At 45.1% G+C, this 17,268-nt stretch overlaps 1 protein-coding gene across 2 annotated transcripts in view; it reads right to left on the reverse strand.

The window, feature by feature from the left end:
- Positions 1-12,947, reverse strand: part of DNAJA4 (DnaJ heat shock protein family (Hsp40) member A4) — a 17,520-nt gene extending 4,573 nt beyond the window's left edge. Inside the window, exons 1-6 of one of the 2 annotated variants that reach the window (XM_007478010.3) lie at positions 12,490-12,947; positions 11,554-11,692; positions 6,739-6,919; positions 4,811-4,915; positions 3,893-4,120; positions 2,390-2,620 (exon numbers count right to left, since the gene is read on the reverse strand). In XM_007478010.3, coding sequence (XP_007478072.2) covers positions 2,390-2,620; positions 3,893-4,120; positions 4,811-4,915; positions 6,739-6,919; positions 11,554-11,692; positions 12,490-12,560 — 955 coding nt within the window. In that variant the 5' untranslated portion in view covers positions 12,561-12,947. The remainder of the gene's footprint in view (positions 1-2,389; positions 2,621-3,892; positions 4,121-4,810; positions 4,916-6,738; positions 6,920-11,553; positions 11,693-12,489) is intronic. The other variant, XM_001362908.5, reaches the window with a different exon arrangement.
- Between the last annotated feature and the right edge of the window lie 4,321 nt (positions 12,948-17,268).

Raw genomic sequence — 17,268 nt, forward strand, 5'->3', positions numbered from 1 at the left:
ATTTTCTAACTGCAACAATAGCTCACTCAAATATCTCAACATTTCTGATGGAAATCTTTTTTAAGTGGTCATCCCCCCTGACTATATTTCTCTACTTCCTTCCACTGAACACAACCACCTTTGATCTCACTGGAGAAAAACAAATTTCTACTATGATTCAGTCCTACTCTCTGGTTTCACTGGGTTTCATTCAACTATTTGTACAAGATAGCTGTGGCGTTTGAATTCTGGGATCTGGTTACTTTTTTCCATCTCTAGTCCTTGTCAGCAGTTAACTTCTTGCTGGTGATACTGTGCCCCCCCCCCCATCTATTCTGAACTTGACAAGTGGACAACTGGCCTGGTTAGGATTATAAAATTAAATTATGCAGATGGAAATAGGGAGACCAGAAGGCTTAGTAACAATGGATGAATTAAAATCAGCTCTCATGGCTGCTGAGGGCTTCTAAAACATCTTGATTCTTCCGTCTGGAAGCTGTTCTTTCTAGAAGGGCACAACTCAATAAATGAAGAATTACTCTAGAAGGAAGGAGAGAGAGGTGGAGCAATACAGGGGAGGGATGGGAGAGGAGAAATGCTGAGGAAAGAATTCTGACAACCACTTTTCTCTGCCTGAGTGGGCTGAAGACTAGAAAGCTTCCTCCCATCTGCTGAGCAGCAGCAGCAGGAATGTTGCTAAGCACTCCGCACTGCTACTGGAGTGCAAGGGTACAAGGCCTCTTGGATCCATCCCTGGGACCCTGCCCCTTCTCATGCTGAGGTCCTCAGAGCAGCAGTGACCACAGTGCATGCGGGCTCCTCTCCTATGCCACCCTGCCCCACCAGGGGGAAGCCCAAGCTCACACTCGGAGCTTATTTTTAAGAAGAGAAACCATCTACTGTGCTCTGTGTGCCACAAAAGGCCTGAGCTAGGATTCTGAAAAAGCTGACCAGCCAACATAGGAGACGCCTGGGGAAAATGCCATTTGGGAAACTTGACAGCTCTGGAAATTACTTAATTGTTCTAAACCACCAGAGAAAGAAACCTGGAAGCCAGAAAAAGACACGAGTTCAGGGTTGCAGGGGACAGAGCGCTGGCCTTGGAGCCCGAGGGACGGACCCAAGTACAAATCCTGCCTCAGACACTTCTTAGCTTTGGGACCTGGTACAAGTGACTTTGCTCCTCTTATGCCACTTGAAGGTTTCTCATCTGTAAAATAAAGAGACTGGATTTGAGGGGTTTCCAGTCTATAGCCATGATCCTATTTTAATTTCAACCTCCAGGTTCATGGGTGAGAACTGCATTATCTGTGTTCTCTAAGTTCTCCAGGGGAATCCTCTAAAAGAGGGAACATGAAGGATAGAGTCAAAGGGTCAGGCATACCACCCCCACACCCCCCACTTAGAATTGAGAGGGTTAAGGGGGGGAGGCTTGAGACCTGTTAGAAAAGGGAAACAACTTTTTGAACAAGGAATAAACTATGAAAAATGTTTAGAATTCTGTTTCATAGAATCAGTCAAACAAGACTGGTAGAAAGGAAGAAAGGGGGACAATGGGTTTGGGGAGAACAGCTGAGTGAATACCAAAGAAGAGAGGAGAAACAAGGGCTGTCAGTTCTGAAGTGCTTATTCAGAGCTCAATTCCACCCTCCCTCCCTTTCTTCTCACTCTCGGCTTTAGCTAGCTTATTAGCTAGTTCACTCTTATTATTTCTTCATCCCTCGATCCTTAAACCTGTGAGATTCTGTACTCTGAATGGTATAGACTCATCAGTTAACTGAGGGAGAAATTAGCCCCAGAAGCGGACTCACAGCCGTTAAAACCTGCTCTCCAGAACCTCTGCTTTAATCGAGATTCTGTTCCATCCTAAGCCCTCGAACCCATTTGCATCTGAGGGTTGACTTCATCAGCTCAACAGTGAACAGAAACTAGAAGTGCCTCTGTTCTCTCAGAGCCACTGAAGGATATACTAAGCAGGTTCCATTGAGCCCAGTGTCTTGTCAGACAAATTCCAGGGCCCAGAGGAGAGAGTGTGGATGGACTGGTCTTAACCACTGCTACTGGAAAAATGAAAACACGCCCCAACGTCAACAGTGCTGGCTTCTTCTAAATAAAAGACTGGGGTGGGTGGGGGCAGACAGTATTAGAATCGGAGGCACCTGAGTTTGGGTCTGAGGCTCAGTTTCATGATAGCTCTGCCTCTCAATGATTTTCTAGGAGAAAAAAGGAACCAGTCATTGAATAGGAACTATCATTTCCCTCGAAGGTGACCAAGATGCAGTTATTCCAGAGTTTGACTTGAACACCAACCCGCAGTGTCAGAAACAAAAGAAATTCTACAAAACGTTCACAGGCAAACCCTTGGAGTGCTGAATATACAGAAACGCAATTTACCTGCCCCAGAGCTCACCTGGCTTAGAAGTTATAACAAGAGTTCGATTATCCAGTGTTTTTATCGTCTTTTTGAAGCCACACAAAGCTTCAGTGAGCTGAATTTTCATTTTCATGATCAAATCATGACCTCTTCTCTGAAAGACGCCGTGATCCTTCTGATCAAGCACAATTATAACATCCCCTGGCTCCAGCTCAGGCTCCTGATCTCCTTCTCCGTGAAACATAATCTTTTGTCCGTCTTTCATACCTAGGAAACATCATTCCTTACTGATTAACACCATTTTCTTTAATACTGTCTTTCTGTAAGTCTTTTTTCAAAGGGGATGGGGAGGGAATAACCACTTGTATGGCTCCAACTATGTGCCAGGCACTGTGCCATAAGCACTTTACAGATCATTGTCTCATTTCATCCACACAGCAACCCTTGGAAGACAAGTTCTATTTTTATCTCCATTTTACAGTTGAGGAAACGGAGGCAGGCCAAAAATAAATGACTTGCCCAGGGTGGGTCACAGTTACTGTTAGGAGCCTGGATTTGAACTCAGGTCTTCCTGAGTGAAGACTCAGAGCTGTATTTAATGAGCCTCCGAGTCCTTTTCAGGCATCTCTTAAATCATTCTGCTCTCCACAGTAGGGCTCATCACTCCCTCTTTACAGGAAGATGGAAAAGGAGAGGTCAGGTGTGGTGTTGGGAATTGTGGTCATGCAGCAACGTGGACAGGTCTGTCCACTTCACTCATAATTCTCACTTTATAACATGTGTATAGACCCTAACCAACTAAATGCCACTGATAGGCAGCCACAGAAATAATGTATTTTTAAATGTAAAATAACACACTTTGCTGCTGGGCTTTGTACTTTCCCACTTCAGCCCTGGGGGGCAATTGTATGCTGTTTAGACAGTATATATCGTCTCTAATTTCATCTATCTAGGCTAGAATTTCTATGCCGTCTTGATGGGGCAGTTTCTTGTAGAAGAGTCAAGCCTGAACAAGGACTATTATGTTGCTTGGTGGACGTGGAACCGATTCCTTTTTTGGGACAAATGGATGAAGCACGAAAGGAATATTATTATGAGGAGACAACAAAAATTTATGAGAAAAAAATTAGAGATTCTCCCTCCCCCCTCACAAAGAAGGGGAAAGAAAAAGGGGAGGAAGATTCTCCAAAAGAAATCTTAACAAAAGTCAGAAGTCAGCAAACCAGAAGAGGACCACTGCAGTTCTCCACCTAGTTTAAAAGATGATGATGGTCATAATATCAGACTTGGGGAACAAGGCAAAAAAAAAAAAAACAACAGAAAAGCCTGCCATTAGCCATAAAGAAGCCTTTGTGTCCATAAGAGTTAGAGGCAAAAAGCCTCGAGGAAATTTGGTAAAATCCTGCTTCAGATTTTGCTTTTTTTTTTTTTATCTTGAGCTTGAGTTTTCAGAGCTTAGTTGGATGACTGAACATTCACTAGAAAAGGAAGGTCAGAAGGAAAAGGGGAGCTCATGTTAGCCCTGGGGTCGGTCCTCACCTTTTTCTATGTGAACTTCTATAATTTTTTTCTCTCTTACAACTTTACATCCATTACAGTTCTCACATCGATCCTTTGGGTTAATTCGTTCACCTTGGCCTTTACATTCAAGACACACTGTTTGAATCTGCTGTACCATTCCTGGCCCGATCTGCTGGATGTGAATTTGCATTCCTCTCCCTTTGCAGATGGGGCATTTTTCAACGGATCCCTTTTTCCCACCAACTCCTAGGGAGGCAAAACAAAAACGAACTTTATGATCTTCTCAGAGTTAATCATGTTCTAATCAAAGCAAAAAATCTGAAAACTAGTGACGACATGTTTATATTTTGACTGTTCCTTCAAAAACTTTACATACTGAGTGAGATGGGTGACTCAGGTTAATGAACCATCTCTGCCTAATAGCCAGAAAGCTGAATCAACTATTTTGTTTTCATCTGACTCATCCTGACGACCACCTTAAAATGAGGAGTTTTTTGTTTTATAACCTTTGTCGCCCCTTCCATCTTAGAACTAATAGTAGTAGTTCCAAGGGCTGGGCAACTGAAGTTAAGTGAAGGGTCACACAGCTAGTAAATGTCTGGGGCTAGATTTGAACTCAGAAAAATGAGTCTGACTCTAGGCCTAGTGCTCTATCTACCAGTTAACAAAAGGGTTTTGTTGAGTTTTTTTAGTCTTACTTTTTTTTAGTGAGGGGCATATGCACAGATTTTTAATGGCATAAAATTTCAGTTTTCTATGGCAGGTAGTAAATTTAGACTTTGTAAGAAAAAGCAGTGTGTATGGAATAATGAAGAACACAAGGGCTTAGGTGTATGTAGGGGTTGGGGGTGTTTGAATTTATTACTTTACAACATATGTACATTTAACGCTAACATCTGGAAAAGCCCCCCCCCCCTTTCTCCCCCAATTCATTACCTTCACATTTTTCACAAATTACATTTTTCTGGAGTGCTAGTTTCCTTGTGACTCCATTATATATGTCTTCAAGTGATACAGATAGCTGATGCACAACATTCTTACCTTCCAAGAAAAAGCATACAAACGTAAGGATAAAGGCATTAGAAAACATTATCACTCGGGCAGAATACACACTAAGGAGACCAGTGCTTCTATCCCATCTAGTGTTCTTCTTTGGCCAGCAGGGGAGTAAGTTCAAAGAGTTTTTCCACCTCTCTTTCTCCGAATTAGACTGATCTAATCATTTACAAGTTACCCCTTTTAGTCTGATAGTCTTCCATCTTAGCTTTTAGCTAAAAACTAACCTACTTCCTAAGTTAACTTTCTTGGAACCAATCTGAGTGAGGCAGAAAAGTCTGTACACAACAGAAAATAAAGTGACATAAACAGAGGAGCCCACTAATTCCTGATGGTCACTTGGTTGCAGCCTATTTCAAGAAGGTAAAAACTTCTTAAATCACTAAATGATTTCTTTTTATTTTATGAAATATATGCACCAAGTCTTAATGGATGTTTCTTCTTATCCTTAAGCTCTCATTCACATAAAAAAAAAGTTCAGAGCTTGATAGTTTTTGGAGGAAGGAAAGAAATACCACGGTCTAAAGAAATGTGCCTTAACCACCCCATGGGGCTAAGTGCATTAAGATAGTTCTCATTTAAAAAGTGAGTATTCTTTGTCTTTTTGGAACTGATAACTTAGTTCCTTCTAACTCGAGATAGTAACTGAGTGAAAAGTACATTTATAAATGCTTGAATTTTTGAAGTTTTACTATTTAGACCACAACCAATGAAAGTAAGTTAAAAAAGGTTTCTGAGCAGTAAAAATAATAAGGGAAACTCCCTCCTTCCTCTCCTTCCAAGGAGCCCTATTTTCATTTACAATCCTAAAAAATTGGTCATTTGGTTTTCCTAGCTAAATAGCAGATTATAAATAGATTAAGTGGAAGGTAGAAGAGAAGTGGGGGGGGCGGTTTACAACATGTATATTTTTAACTCTTAATAACTGAGAAGTAACAAACCATTCAAAAACAAATTCAAAAAAAGCCTAAGCCCTGGGGCCATTTAGTGTACCCCTAATAACATACCTTCATAGCTGTCGAAGGCATGTTGCTGAATTATCCCACCATATAATAATCCAAATTCATAAAATGACTTACTTTCATCAGACAACAGGTAAAGGTCAGGGATGGGGAGATGCTTCAGCTAGCTGGAATATTCACCTTGTGGAACAGGCCATTCCCCAATAAAGGATAAATGAGGCTTTATTTTCTACTTTGGACACAAGGCAGGCAGAGGTCAGCAACCAGGAAAGCTGACTCAGTCAACTAGCATTTATTTAAGCAACAAGTTAAGTGCCAGGTACTGTGCTAAGCAACTGATTTTGTTGGTAAATGGTCATGGTATTATTAAAACAACTTGCGGATGAGAGGGGAACTATTTGGTTTCGGGGCAATTCTTTGTAACAGAGATTTGTAGCCTTTTTGAGGGGTGTCACGGCCCTCTGACACTCTGGCAGGCTGGTGTGAAAACCTATGGAACTCTCTTCTCAGAATAATGCTTGTTGCCTACATTCACAATGGAAGGAAATGTTCAGTCTCACTTAGAGGCTAGTGAAAATAAAAATATCCTTTTCTTTTCCAAGGTCACAGACCCCCTAAAATCTACTCGCGTACCCCAGAACTATTTTACCTGCATATTAGTAGACTCGAGACAGGGAACTTATAAAACACATATATTCACACAACCCTGAAAATAACTAGGTTAGAATACCATATCAATCTTTTTCATTTTCTTTATTATGAACAATTTAAAGGAGTGACATATGAGAGGACCCCTGCATGGATAAGCCTTTTAACCTTTAAAAAGAACCCCAGAAGACCATTTACCTCTTCTCTCTCTAGTCATCCGTCCTCCACCGCCAAAGAACATGTCAAAAATGTCCATGGGTGATGAGAAGTTACCGCTTGTTGTGCCTCCTTCTTTAATAGCCTGCTCGCCACCCTGGTCATAAATTTCCCTTTTCTTTACATCTGAAAGTACTTCATAAGCTTGGGAGATGAGTTTAAACTTGAAGGGGAAAAAAACAAAACAACAAAACCAGAGACTGATTTGAACAGCTTTGGCAGGCAGAACTACCATATGAGTAAACATGCGGTTAGTTATCCCTCTTTGATGCTACTCCAAAAACAGTAGCTTGTTCACGACTCGGAGAGTTGCAGAGTGCTTCCTAGTAAGTGATCAGAGGACTACTTTTGACCCACTTTTACAGGAGGGGGGAAAGCGGGCTTTGTTGGAGGGGGATCCGTCGATGGTCCGTGCCTGTGTTGCCAGCAAATGCCAGGATCTTCCTTTGACCTTGGGGCTCGAGTTCCGGGCACCATGTGGGGCATACCGCTTGCCTTTTCCTCCAGCAGCTCTCCTTGTGACTATTATAGCCGTGACAGCTCACCTCCATAATTGTCTTGTTTTTCCTACATACGTAACATGGACTGTTTACCAGAACTGTGACTTCATGTGCTCTCTGGGAGGCTCAGGTAGCTCTAGTTAAATCTTAAAGCCTACGTTTAGCACGGATATTGGGATCAGAGCTGAACTGTTTCTATGCATTTGTTTGGGCATTATTTCTTTAAGGAAGTAGGACTGTTATCAAGCCCCTTTTTGCAGAAAGGGAAACATGGAGCACTTTAAGTAACACAATGGGAATCGGGACTCTGGAACTGAAACCTGGGTCAAGCTGCCCTCAGAAACTGGCGAGTCTCACACCACTTCACTCACGCTCACAATGGAGAAGCCCTTCATGAAAACAACAAAGAGGACTGCTGATGAGGTCGAGTCTTAGGGCTAGGAGAGTTTTAATGGGCTTAATCAAGTTTTAGACTTGAATAGCTTAACTAGGCCTTTTCCCCACTGTGTAATAAATAGGTAAGAGTTTTGGTAAGTTTGCCCTTCAAGGAACAAGTAGGTGCTCAATGGATCCAGTTGCCAGGTCTGGAGACAGGAGGTCCTGGATTCAAATGTGGATTCAGACACTTCCTAGCTGGGCAAGTCACATAACTCCCAACTGCCTAACCCTTCCTGCTTGAAACAGATGGTGTTAACCATTTTAAGCTACTTCAAACTTCAAACCACTGCTGATTTGTCAAAGGCAAAAAGCATAAAAAAGTTCATACTTTGAAATTTTGTTTACTACAGACTTTAAGTATGAACGTGCTACTATAATATACAAACAACAGAAAAGAGAACTGTACACGAAATGGAACTTTTAGCAAATGTTTTTAAAGTATCTGAACGTCGACACTAAAAAATAATGCATTATAAATAATGCATTACAAAAAATAATGCAACTCTACTGCTTGTCTGTCAGTCGGAACGCTACGGCCAAAGAGACCGAAAGAAAATGAAATTGGCTCAAGCATCAGTTTGCTTAACTTCGAGCCCCACCTAGTAACAGTGATTCTTAGCTTATGAAAGTTAAATGTGACCACAGCTGACCAGCTGCCTCCCTGCTACTGTATATTCTGGGGCCCTGATTATGCTGCTGGCCCTAATTGGGTGGGAAGGAGCTCCACGTAGTCTGCACACAAAGCACAGCTTCAAAGTACTGCTTAGCAACAACCCACAACAAGCCTGAAAGAGAAGCCCCAAGTCTTCTCCAGACTGGGGAGGGGAGAGAGGCAAGGAAAGAGGACCTGCTCTCCTGACAGGAGTGTCATCTAGAGCAAAAATCAAAGGAGTAGCCCCTGGAGGAAGAAACAGCATTTGGTAGCCACATAAGGACTTTAAAATTATGCCTCATCATTTCCTCCCACAAGAATCCTGTGATTGGAGCTAGATCGAAACTATCTTCTCTCCAGATGCCACCTTATTTATGGGGCATTGTTATTCTTCCTTGTGGAAATCCACATCTCCCACTTTTGTGCCTTGTAAAAATTCACCAAATGTGCTAATCTCCAATTCGGTTTTCCCTTCTTTTTTGTAAAAGGACTAGAGTTAACTTCTCTAACATGTTGTAATGTTCTTAGCTCTAAAAGACAGTCATTTCAGTCATATCCGACTCTGTGGCCCCATTTGGGTTTTTTTTGGCAGAGATACTAGAGCAGTTTGCATTTCCTTCTCAAGCTCATTTTACAGAGGAGGAAACTGAGGCAAACTGGGTTAACTGACTTGCACAGGGTCACACAAGAGCAACATTTTGTACTTTCTACTTGAGGATTTTTCCCCATAGGACTCAGGAAAAGCACAATGGCTTTGGAGTCAAAGGACTTGAGTTCCAATTCCAATGCTTATTTGCTACCTGAGTCATGATCTTCGTTTAGGCAAGTTCACTTAATCTCTCTACCTCCATTTCATTATCTGTATAAAATAATACGGGGTTTGGCTGGCATATTCAACTTCCATCTCAATCTATGATTCTCTTCCCTAGTCTTAGATAACATACTGAAAAGGATAAGTTTCATTTTAGTTCCTATTGATTCTTTGCACCCTTTTAAGTCAGAACCAGCCCAAGAAGAAGACAAACTTGGGTAAACTGGGCCATGGGGCAGTCTGGGTGGGGTGGGGTATCCACAACATCTTACAGGTAATTAAATGGATTTCTAAGCCTCTAGCCTATACTGGCATACTTATTTCAAGAAATTCCATTATGAAATTATTCCAGTATGGCCAAAGAACTGGAAACATTGAAAATGTTAACATAAAACAACCCGCACAAACATTTCCTCAGCCAACCCAAGTACTCACAATCCCATAAAGCAATGGTCATCAGTGCCCTCAAGGAGCTTGCTTTTCACTAGAGCAGGGATGATAAGTAGCATCCCTCACAGTAGAGAATGAATGTTGTGAATGAGCAAGGGTAAAGGGAGAGAACACATCCTCTGGGGACATAGGGATAAAGAAGCAGGAAGGTAGATACTTGGGAAAGCTTCTTCAAGAGAGAGGGCCTTGAGGCTGAAAACTGCTAAGAGTGTGAGGAGATGGGGGAGGCGGAGTGGGAATAGGCCCAGAGAATGAATGGTCCAACTGAGCCCAGATGGAAAAGGAGGCTTGAATGCCAGCCAGGTTAAGGATTCTAGATTTCATCTTGTAGGCAATAAGGCTTTTTATCTTGGCATTGATAAGGATACATTGTGAAAAAAATCAATCTAATTTAGGACCACCATTTTTGAAAATTATGCAACTCAATTTGTTTATAAAAATTTTGCCTTTAAGAATTTTGAATCACATTTTCCTAGAACAAGGATGCACCCTTAGAGCCGACTAGTAGCAGAAGAGACCTTAAAATGACCTATGTAATAAGACAAGAGAAAATTAGTTGTCCCCTAAATATAGATGAGAATGACCATAAGTGAGAGCAAGGGACAAATGGCCTAACAGCAAGTATTTTAAACTTGTGACGATGGCCACAGTTCACATAAAGCACATGCAGCTAAATATAAATATTCCATCACTGCCCAGACAAATGGCCTGAAGCAGCTCCCACTCTGAAATGAGTATGGCAGACAGGTATTTTGATAGGGTTTGTTTCCATCGGCACTAAATAGAAGACCGCGGTGAACCATGGTTGCTTAGCCTATTTCCAAGTGTCCTTAAGGGCCAGCTCTCTAGGACCGGGCTCCGGACCAAAGGAGAAGGCAGCCTACAGAGCTTAGGAAAATGACAAAGCATAACCGACAAGTCTTATCTGCTGGAGAGTAACCGTGGAGCTCCCCGTTTTGTTTGCCTTCAAGAGACAGCAACCATTAAATAAAAGCAGGTCATCCGGCTCGGGAAAGAGAGCTTCTCAGCCACTGGTACCAGCGGCGGAAGCTTTTGCCCTGGGCCAGTCTGCCGCTCCTTAGATGGCCTGACACTTAATTCTGACTTCGGACCCACCAAGGACTTGTAACTCTAACTTGGTGAGCCCCAGAGGTCCACCAGCTTCAACGTCCCCCGCCCTGCCCCCAAGCAGAGAAGGATCATCCCAGGTGTGCACCAAGCACGCCGCCCAGCCCAAGCTTCTAGTTCTCCATTTTTCTCAGCTTCCCGCTGGAGAGTTGGGGGCTGACCGTTAGGTACCTCGTTTGTGCCCAGAGAGAACTGCCTGAGCTTTCTTAGGCATCTGCCCTTTTAAACACGACTGTATCAAGAAGATGTTACTAGGAAACCTGGCTATCACGGTTAAGCCTTTCTTGACTACTCTGTATCCGTTTTAGCCCGGGATATAAACTTTTCTCAACAGTTGCAGGATGACTTTCTGGCAGGTCCTCCCCAGCTTTCCAAGGTGACAGCTCTGACCCCGAGAGCCACCGCATTCACTCAGTTCTCCCATGGAGAGGGGGGAAAAAAGATCGTTGGTCCTCCTAGCAGTTCTGCACCTGAGAAATGCTTGCTAGGGGCTGACAGTTACCGGCTGTCCAGAGCTGGCCACGCTGAAGGTGCCCACAGACCACGATTCAACGCAGCCTGGTTTCGATAAAAGTTCCTTCCCCTCCGAAGGGGGTGGAGACCCTTCCAGGTCCTCTCTGGCCACCGGCGCCCCGTGGCCCACAGCTCTAGCTGGGCTCCCGTTTCCTGGGGTCTGAATAGGATTCGTATCTTTCTTCGTCAACTCTCAACGCCCAGGACCGAGGCTCGGGACACCGGCGGCCGGCCCGTCCTCTCCATCCCTCCCCTCTCATCCTCCCGGGGGGCCACCGCGCATCCCACATTTCCCACCCCCTTACCTTCTCGCCTTCGTCCGGGTTCTTGTCTGGGTGATACTTAAGCGCCAGCTTTCGATACGCCTTCTTGATCTCCTCCTGGGCGGCGCTGGGCTTCACCCCCAGGATGTCATAATACTCGGTCTCCTTGACCATCTTCGTTCTGCGGGAGGGGGCGGGGAGGAGTGGGGGTCAGGCAGGCGAAAGAGCCCCGGGGGCCGACGACCGGACGGACTAGCTGAGGAGGAGGAGGCGGCGGCGGCGGCGGCGGCTGCGGCCCGAGCGGCGAGTACGGGCAGCAGCCGCCTTAGGGCCCCCAGCCGGGCTGGGTTCCCTGGGGGGGTCAGTCCGTCCGCCCGCCTGCCTGCCCGCCCGAAGCTCCGGCTAGCTCTGGCCCCGGCCCGCCGCCGCAGATCCCCGGGCTTCCCGCAGCGGTCGCGGTTCCCTACCCGGGGACGCCCCCCCTCCCAGTTGACTCGGTCGCCTCCCCACCCGCCTCCTCCGCCACCCGCCCCTGTCCCGTGCCGGGTGTACACTCGGCCCCGGGGCACCTCCGCGGCGGCTTTTATGGGGAGCCGGCGGAAGGTTCCTCCGCGCGCCGTGACGCCACAGGGGCCCTAGAACGTTCGCGGAGGTTCCCGCGGGCTCCGCGAACGGAGGAGCTTTGGTCCAGGCTGGGGGTGGGGGAGGAGGAATCTCCCCTCCCCCAGGAACCTCCCCCACTCCCTCAGGGACTCTTCCTCCCCCCCTGGGATCTCTCTCTTCTGGAAGCTCCAGTACCAGAGGGCTCTCCCTTCCCCCCAAATCCCTCTCTTTTGGGGCCACTATTTCCCCTCCCCTAGGCATCCTTTCCTCACTTGGCAATCCTCCTCCCCCTGGAAACACCTTCTCCATTACTCTTGGAATCAGTCCTCCTTCCCTTCCCCCGGGGGGTGCTCCCCCCACCCCATCACCACTCACTCTGGCTCGGGGTTTTCGGTCCGTCCTTCCGCCTCCCCTGAGGTCCAGTTCTGGCCGCCGCCCCGGGCCATGTCGGCGGCCTCGGGCGGCTCGGCTGCGGTGTCGGCGATAGCGGAGAGCGGGTTGGGGCCCGGGGCCACGGAACGGCGGGACCGTGGACCACGGGGCGGGGGTGGGGGCGGCTGCGCAGGCGGCGGCGCGGGGCCGCGAGCCGGGCGGGCCGGGCGGGCTCGGGCGGCAGGGCGGCGAGAGGCAGGGCGACGGGGCGGCGGGCGCGGAGCCGGCCCCGGCGGGCGGCCGGGCGCGCTCACTCTGGCGGCGGGGCGGGTGCGCGGAGCTCCCTCCGGGCAGGTCTTAGGCGGAGTGAGGAGAGAGCAGGTGGGGCGAGGTGGGCGGCCCGGGGGCGACTGACCCCCGGTCGGCCTCTTGCGCCGATCCAGCCTGGCCGCCCACCTGGGTGTGGTCCTGCGCGCACCTCTGTGCGGTAAATGGGGAAGGGTGGGGCAGCGATGATGTAGAGGAGCGGGCAGTGACCTAGGGGTGGTTCCGAGCCCGGCAGGCCCCTAATTTTACAGAACGGGGAAAGCACAGTCCAGATAGGGGAGAGCCATCCAGGATACATCTCCCCTTTACAAAGCGGGAAACTGAGATCCAGGGAAGGCAGGAGAAAGGCCCTGACTAAAGGTCCCAAAATGAATGATCCTTGGCCTCCTGGCTCCCCAAATGAGTGCTTTATCCACTGTACTACTTTCTCGGCCTCTGAAGATTTGGGGAGGGAGTGTGAGAGAGATTGGGCCACAAGGAAGTGATAGGAGAAAGAAATAATGCTGAAAGGAGGCCTGAGGGCACGAAGAAGCCAGATGGGAGATGAGGGATGAGGGGAGAAGTACAGTCTGGAAGGAGAAAGAGTGGCAGGAAAGGAGAGGCTTTGAAGAGAAGTAAAAGCAAGGAGAGAAGAGATGATAATGGGAAAAGCAGAGCTTCTAAGAACGATGGATGGCCTGATGGAGAAGATGACTGATGAGAAGTGATTTGGGTTAGGGAAGGCTGCTGATAGATGAGGAGAGGAGATTGTAACAGGGAAGGTGGATGGTGGAAATGAGAGACAATAAAGTAATTTGAATTAATAGAGAGCAAAAGGAATTTTCATTGGAAGAAGTGATTGCTGCTATGTGAGGGAAGAGGAAGAAGTAAGAGTGAAGGGGCCTCAGTAGATTGAGAGCTAGGTCTAGATATGGGAGGTCAGGGGTTCAGAATTTGATCTCAAACACTTCCTATCTGTGTGACCCTGGGCAAGTCACTTAAACCCTGTTGCCTAGTCCTTATGACTGATCTGCCTTGGAATCTTTTTTTTTTTTTAAGTGAGCTAGGGAAGGGGTTAGTGGGAAAATTCACTTGATACTGGTAGGCAGGAGGGGAATATCCCTAATTGGTGAGGGGAAGAGGCAGTAAGAGTAGAAAAGCAGGGAAGGAATCAATAACAAAACCTTAAAGAAGATGAGATAATGGGGAAGATGATGGGGGACTGGCAATCAAGGTAGGAGGCAGAGATAGTATCAGGGGGTCCTTATGGTGGATTTAATGACCAGTTGTGTAGACTACTAAAATTTGGTGGTTAGATTCTGTGGAGAGGCTGAAGCAGATCTTGTCTGTTGCTTCTGTTTACCAGAAAGAACATCAACACAACTGAGAGCCTAGATGGGGTAAAGGAAAGATCAAATCATTCTGACTCCTGGGTTCCAGCTCTTCCCCCTATCATTTAGCAGCTTGCCATCCTTGGGCAATTCTTCCAGATTAGAGAAGAAGAAAGCAGCTGATAATGTTTGTCTAAAGCAAAACATGTGGATTTTTGTTTGATTATTCTTATTTCATGCAGACAGATGTCTTGGGCTAAATTTATCTTGAAGATTATGAAGAGAACTTTGGGGGTTGTAGCTTGTAGCTCAGGGACATTTGGTGCAAAGGAATTTTTGCCTTTGATCCCAAGAACTCTAAATTGTCCTGTGTTCAGAAAGAGAGATGCAAAAAGACTGCCTCAGGGATTGGGAGGCCAGCCTTGCTAGTGTCAAAGGAAGTAGTCAGTTAAAAGGGTGGATAGAAAGTGGCCCTAAACTAAGTGTTATCAATTAGAAACAGTTTAACTTACTTCTCAGTCCCAGGGCTGAGCTGAAATGTTAAAAAGTTGGGATTTTTTTTCTCCCTACTTAGCAAAAAACAATGAAACAGTAATTGCTTCCTGAGAATGGATGTGTTCCCCCCCCCCCCCCATTTCTGGTTTAGAACAAGTCTCTTGTTTTTCTTTAGAACTTCTCTTTTGAACTCCTCTGTGTGTGTGTGTGTGTTCCATATTAGATAACTGATGAGGACACTGCTGTGCACACACCCCTTGACTCCTGTCATTTGTAATTGAATTTGGAGGGTAGTGAAAGTAGAGAAGTTGACTTGGCAGGTTGCTTTTTTTGAAAGGCCTTGTTAACCTCAGTTTCCTTATCTGTAAAATGAGCTGAACAAGAAAATGGCAAATCACTCTAGCATCTTTGCCAAGAATACCCTAAATGGGATCACAAAAGTGGGATTGAAACACGACTGAAAACAAGATTCCAGGAGCTACCAAGTAGTTAATAACAGCTCATGTTTCTATAGTATTTGAGGTAGCAAGATCAGGAATTACTTTGATACTTAGTAGACCCAAGATACATAGTAGGGGCTGTTGAATAAATTAATGCTTGATGATTGAAGAGAAGACAGAAATGTCATTTAGCCATTTTTTCTACCAATGCAAATCCTATCCAATGTGCTTTTTGTCCACGTTTCCCTAAATCCTCCAGAAATGATCTCCCTGGGGTGCAGGAGGTTTTCTTCTAGGTTATTTTGTTTTTCAACATAACAGTGCAACATTCAGTCTGCCTATTTCTTGCTTTCTTGTCCCTTATAGTTTTTAAAATAACAGTTTCTCAGGTGCAAATTACTGTTGACAATATTGATTCACTGTGTTTATTATACTTGTCATTCTTTTGCCTTTTAAGTCAACTGGTTTTGATTCTTTTGAGATAAATAGGTCAGGTTGGAGCTGTTAGAATTGTGTGCAGTGTTATCTCGTTTTTATCATTTCTTCTAATTTGGTGATGGCTTTGACTGCTTTCAATAGTAGATAATCTGACTGTACAGACAGTTAATTCTGAAATGATTCCCACATCAGTAAACAGTTGTTTTTCTGTCCTTTAAGACAGTTTTATTTTCTGAGGTGACCTTCAGTCCTTGCCACACAGTCCCCTTCCAGTTCTTTCAAGAGATGTAGTCATAGCGCATCCCTGAAAGAATAATTGTGTTATGTTAACAAGATATACTTGGATGGCAGACAATAGCTTGAAAGCATCATACCGTACAAACTGTTCAATATTCCTTCTCTCTGCTGAATTTTAGACTCAGTTCATCATCTACCTGCAGTGTGCACTGATGAGTTTACCTCAGTAGGTTGCCTTTCCACTTGTATGTCATAATCTGGGCAGCAGGCATTTTTCATCTACTTGTTTTCTCCTGTGTGGATTGCCAGGCTGAGTTGTTGTTGTTCTGGGGTTTTTTAAAATCCATTTTTCTCTTGGAGGAAGCCCTAGTACTTGTTGAAAACAGTACAATGTCATTATAAGAGGGGCGTCTGTAGAATTCTCATTTTCTACAGGTAAGCCCTTTGTCCATGTGAAGTTGGTAGATGATGTCTTCCATAACAATGACAAACAACTTTATGCCTCCTTCAATATTGATAGCAAGAAACTCCTTGGACAAAAGTCATTACGGTTACAATTTGTTCTGATGACCCAAATGCTCATTTAAAATCAAACAATGAATACAGTAGGGTCTTGGGTTTTCTGTATTTCTTCTTTAAATTCTGTGACTGAAGAAATGTGCTCAGCTATAGAAAAGCTTCTGAAAACCTTTCCCCTTCCTTTTTTCATTTTTTTCAAGGATATCCTAAATATAAAACCTATCTTTGTCCAGTCAATAGAGATGAAGGAGGGGGCTGAGGGTGGGGGAACTGCAGATGGGGAATTTGGTTCATGTCAGATGCTATGACTATGCAAGTTATCTTTGCTTAAATGTTTTTCTTTGTTTTGAGAAAAGATTTGATAGCAAAGTCTGGATGGGGAATGTTAAAGGGAAAGAGTGACATGGAAACAAGACAATAAAGTTCTCTTTCTTGAAAGCATGTCTGTAATACATGGATTGGCTTATTGGCTATTCTCATCAAGATTTCCTTGAGATGAGAAAATTGGCACATTGATGGGTCCTTCTAGATATCTTCTTAATTAATAACTGGCTTAAAAAAACAAGTATTAAGTGTCAGAGGTATGTCAAAGAGGCCTTTGGAGCTGGAAAGGACTTTGGAGGATGTCTGGGGTGACTCATTTTATAGTTTGGAGGTTGAGGCTTAGGGAGGAAATGGGGAATATGACATGCCTATGCTTGCACAGATAATGGTAGAAGTTAGTTGAAGCTAGGTGACCCGAGTTCAGATTTCAATTCTGCCACCTGTGTAACTTATATGACCTTGGACAAATCCCTTCCCCACTGTGGGGTTCCATTTCCACTTCCAAAAGGAGGGAGTTGGATCAGGTAATCTTCAAAGGCCCTTCCAGCCCTCCTACTATTCTGACTGAGCAGAAGAAGGATGTGATCAAAGATGGGCTTTAAAAAGATAAATCTGAGATCTGGTTCTGGGAAATTAGAGCAGAGGTCGTTATCATGGGTTCCATGGACTCTCAAAGCATCAATGGCTGAATT

This window comes from Monodelphis domestica, chromosome 1 (assembly GCF_027887165.1).
Source record: "Monodelphis domestica isolate mMonDom1 chromosome 1, mMonDom1.pri, whole genome shotgun sequence".
Classification (NCBI taxonomy): Eukaryota; Metazoa; Chordata; class Mammalia; order Didelphimorphia; family Didelphidae; genus Monodelphis; species Monodelphis domestica.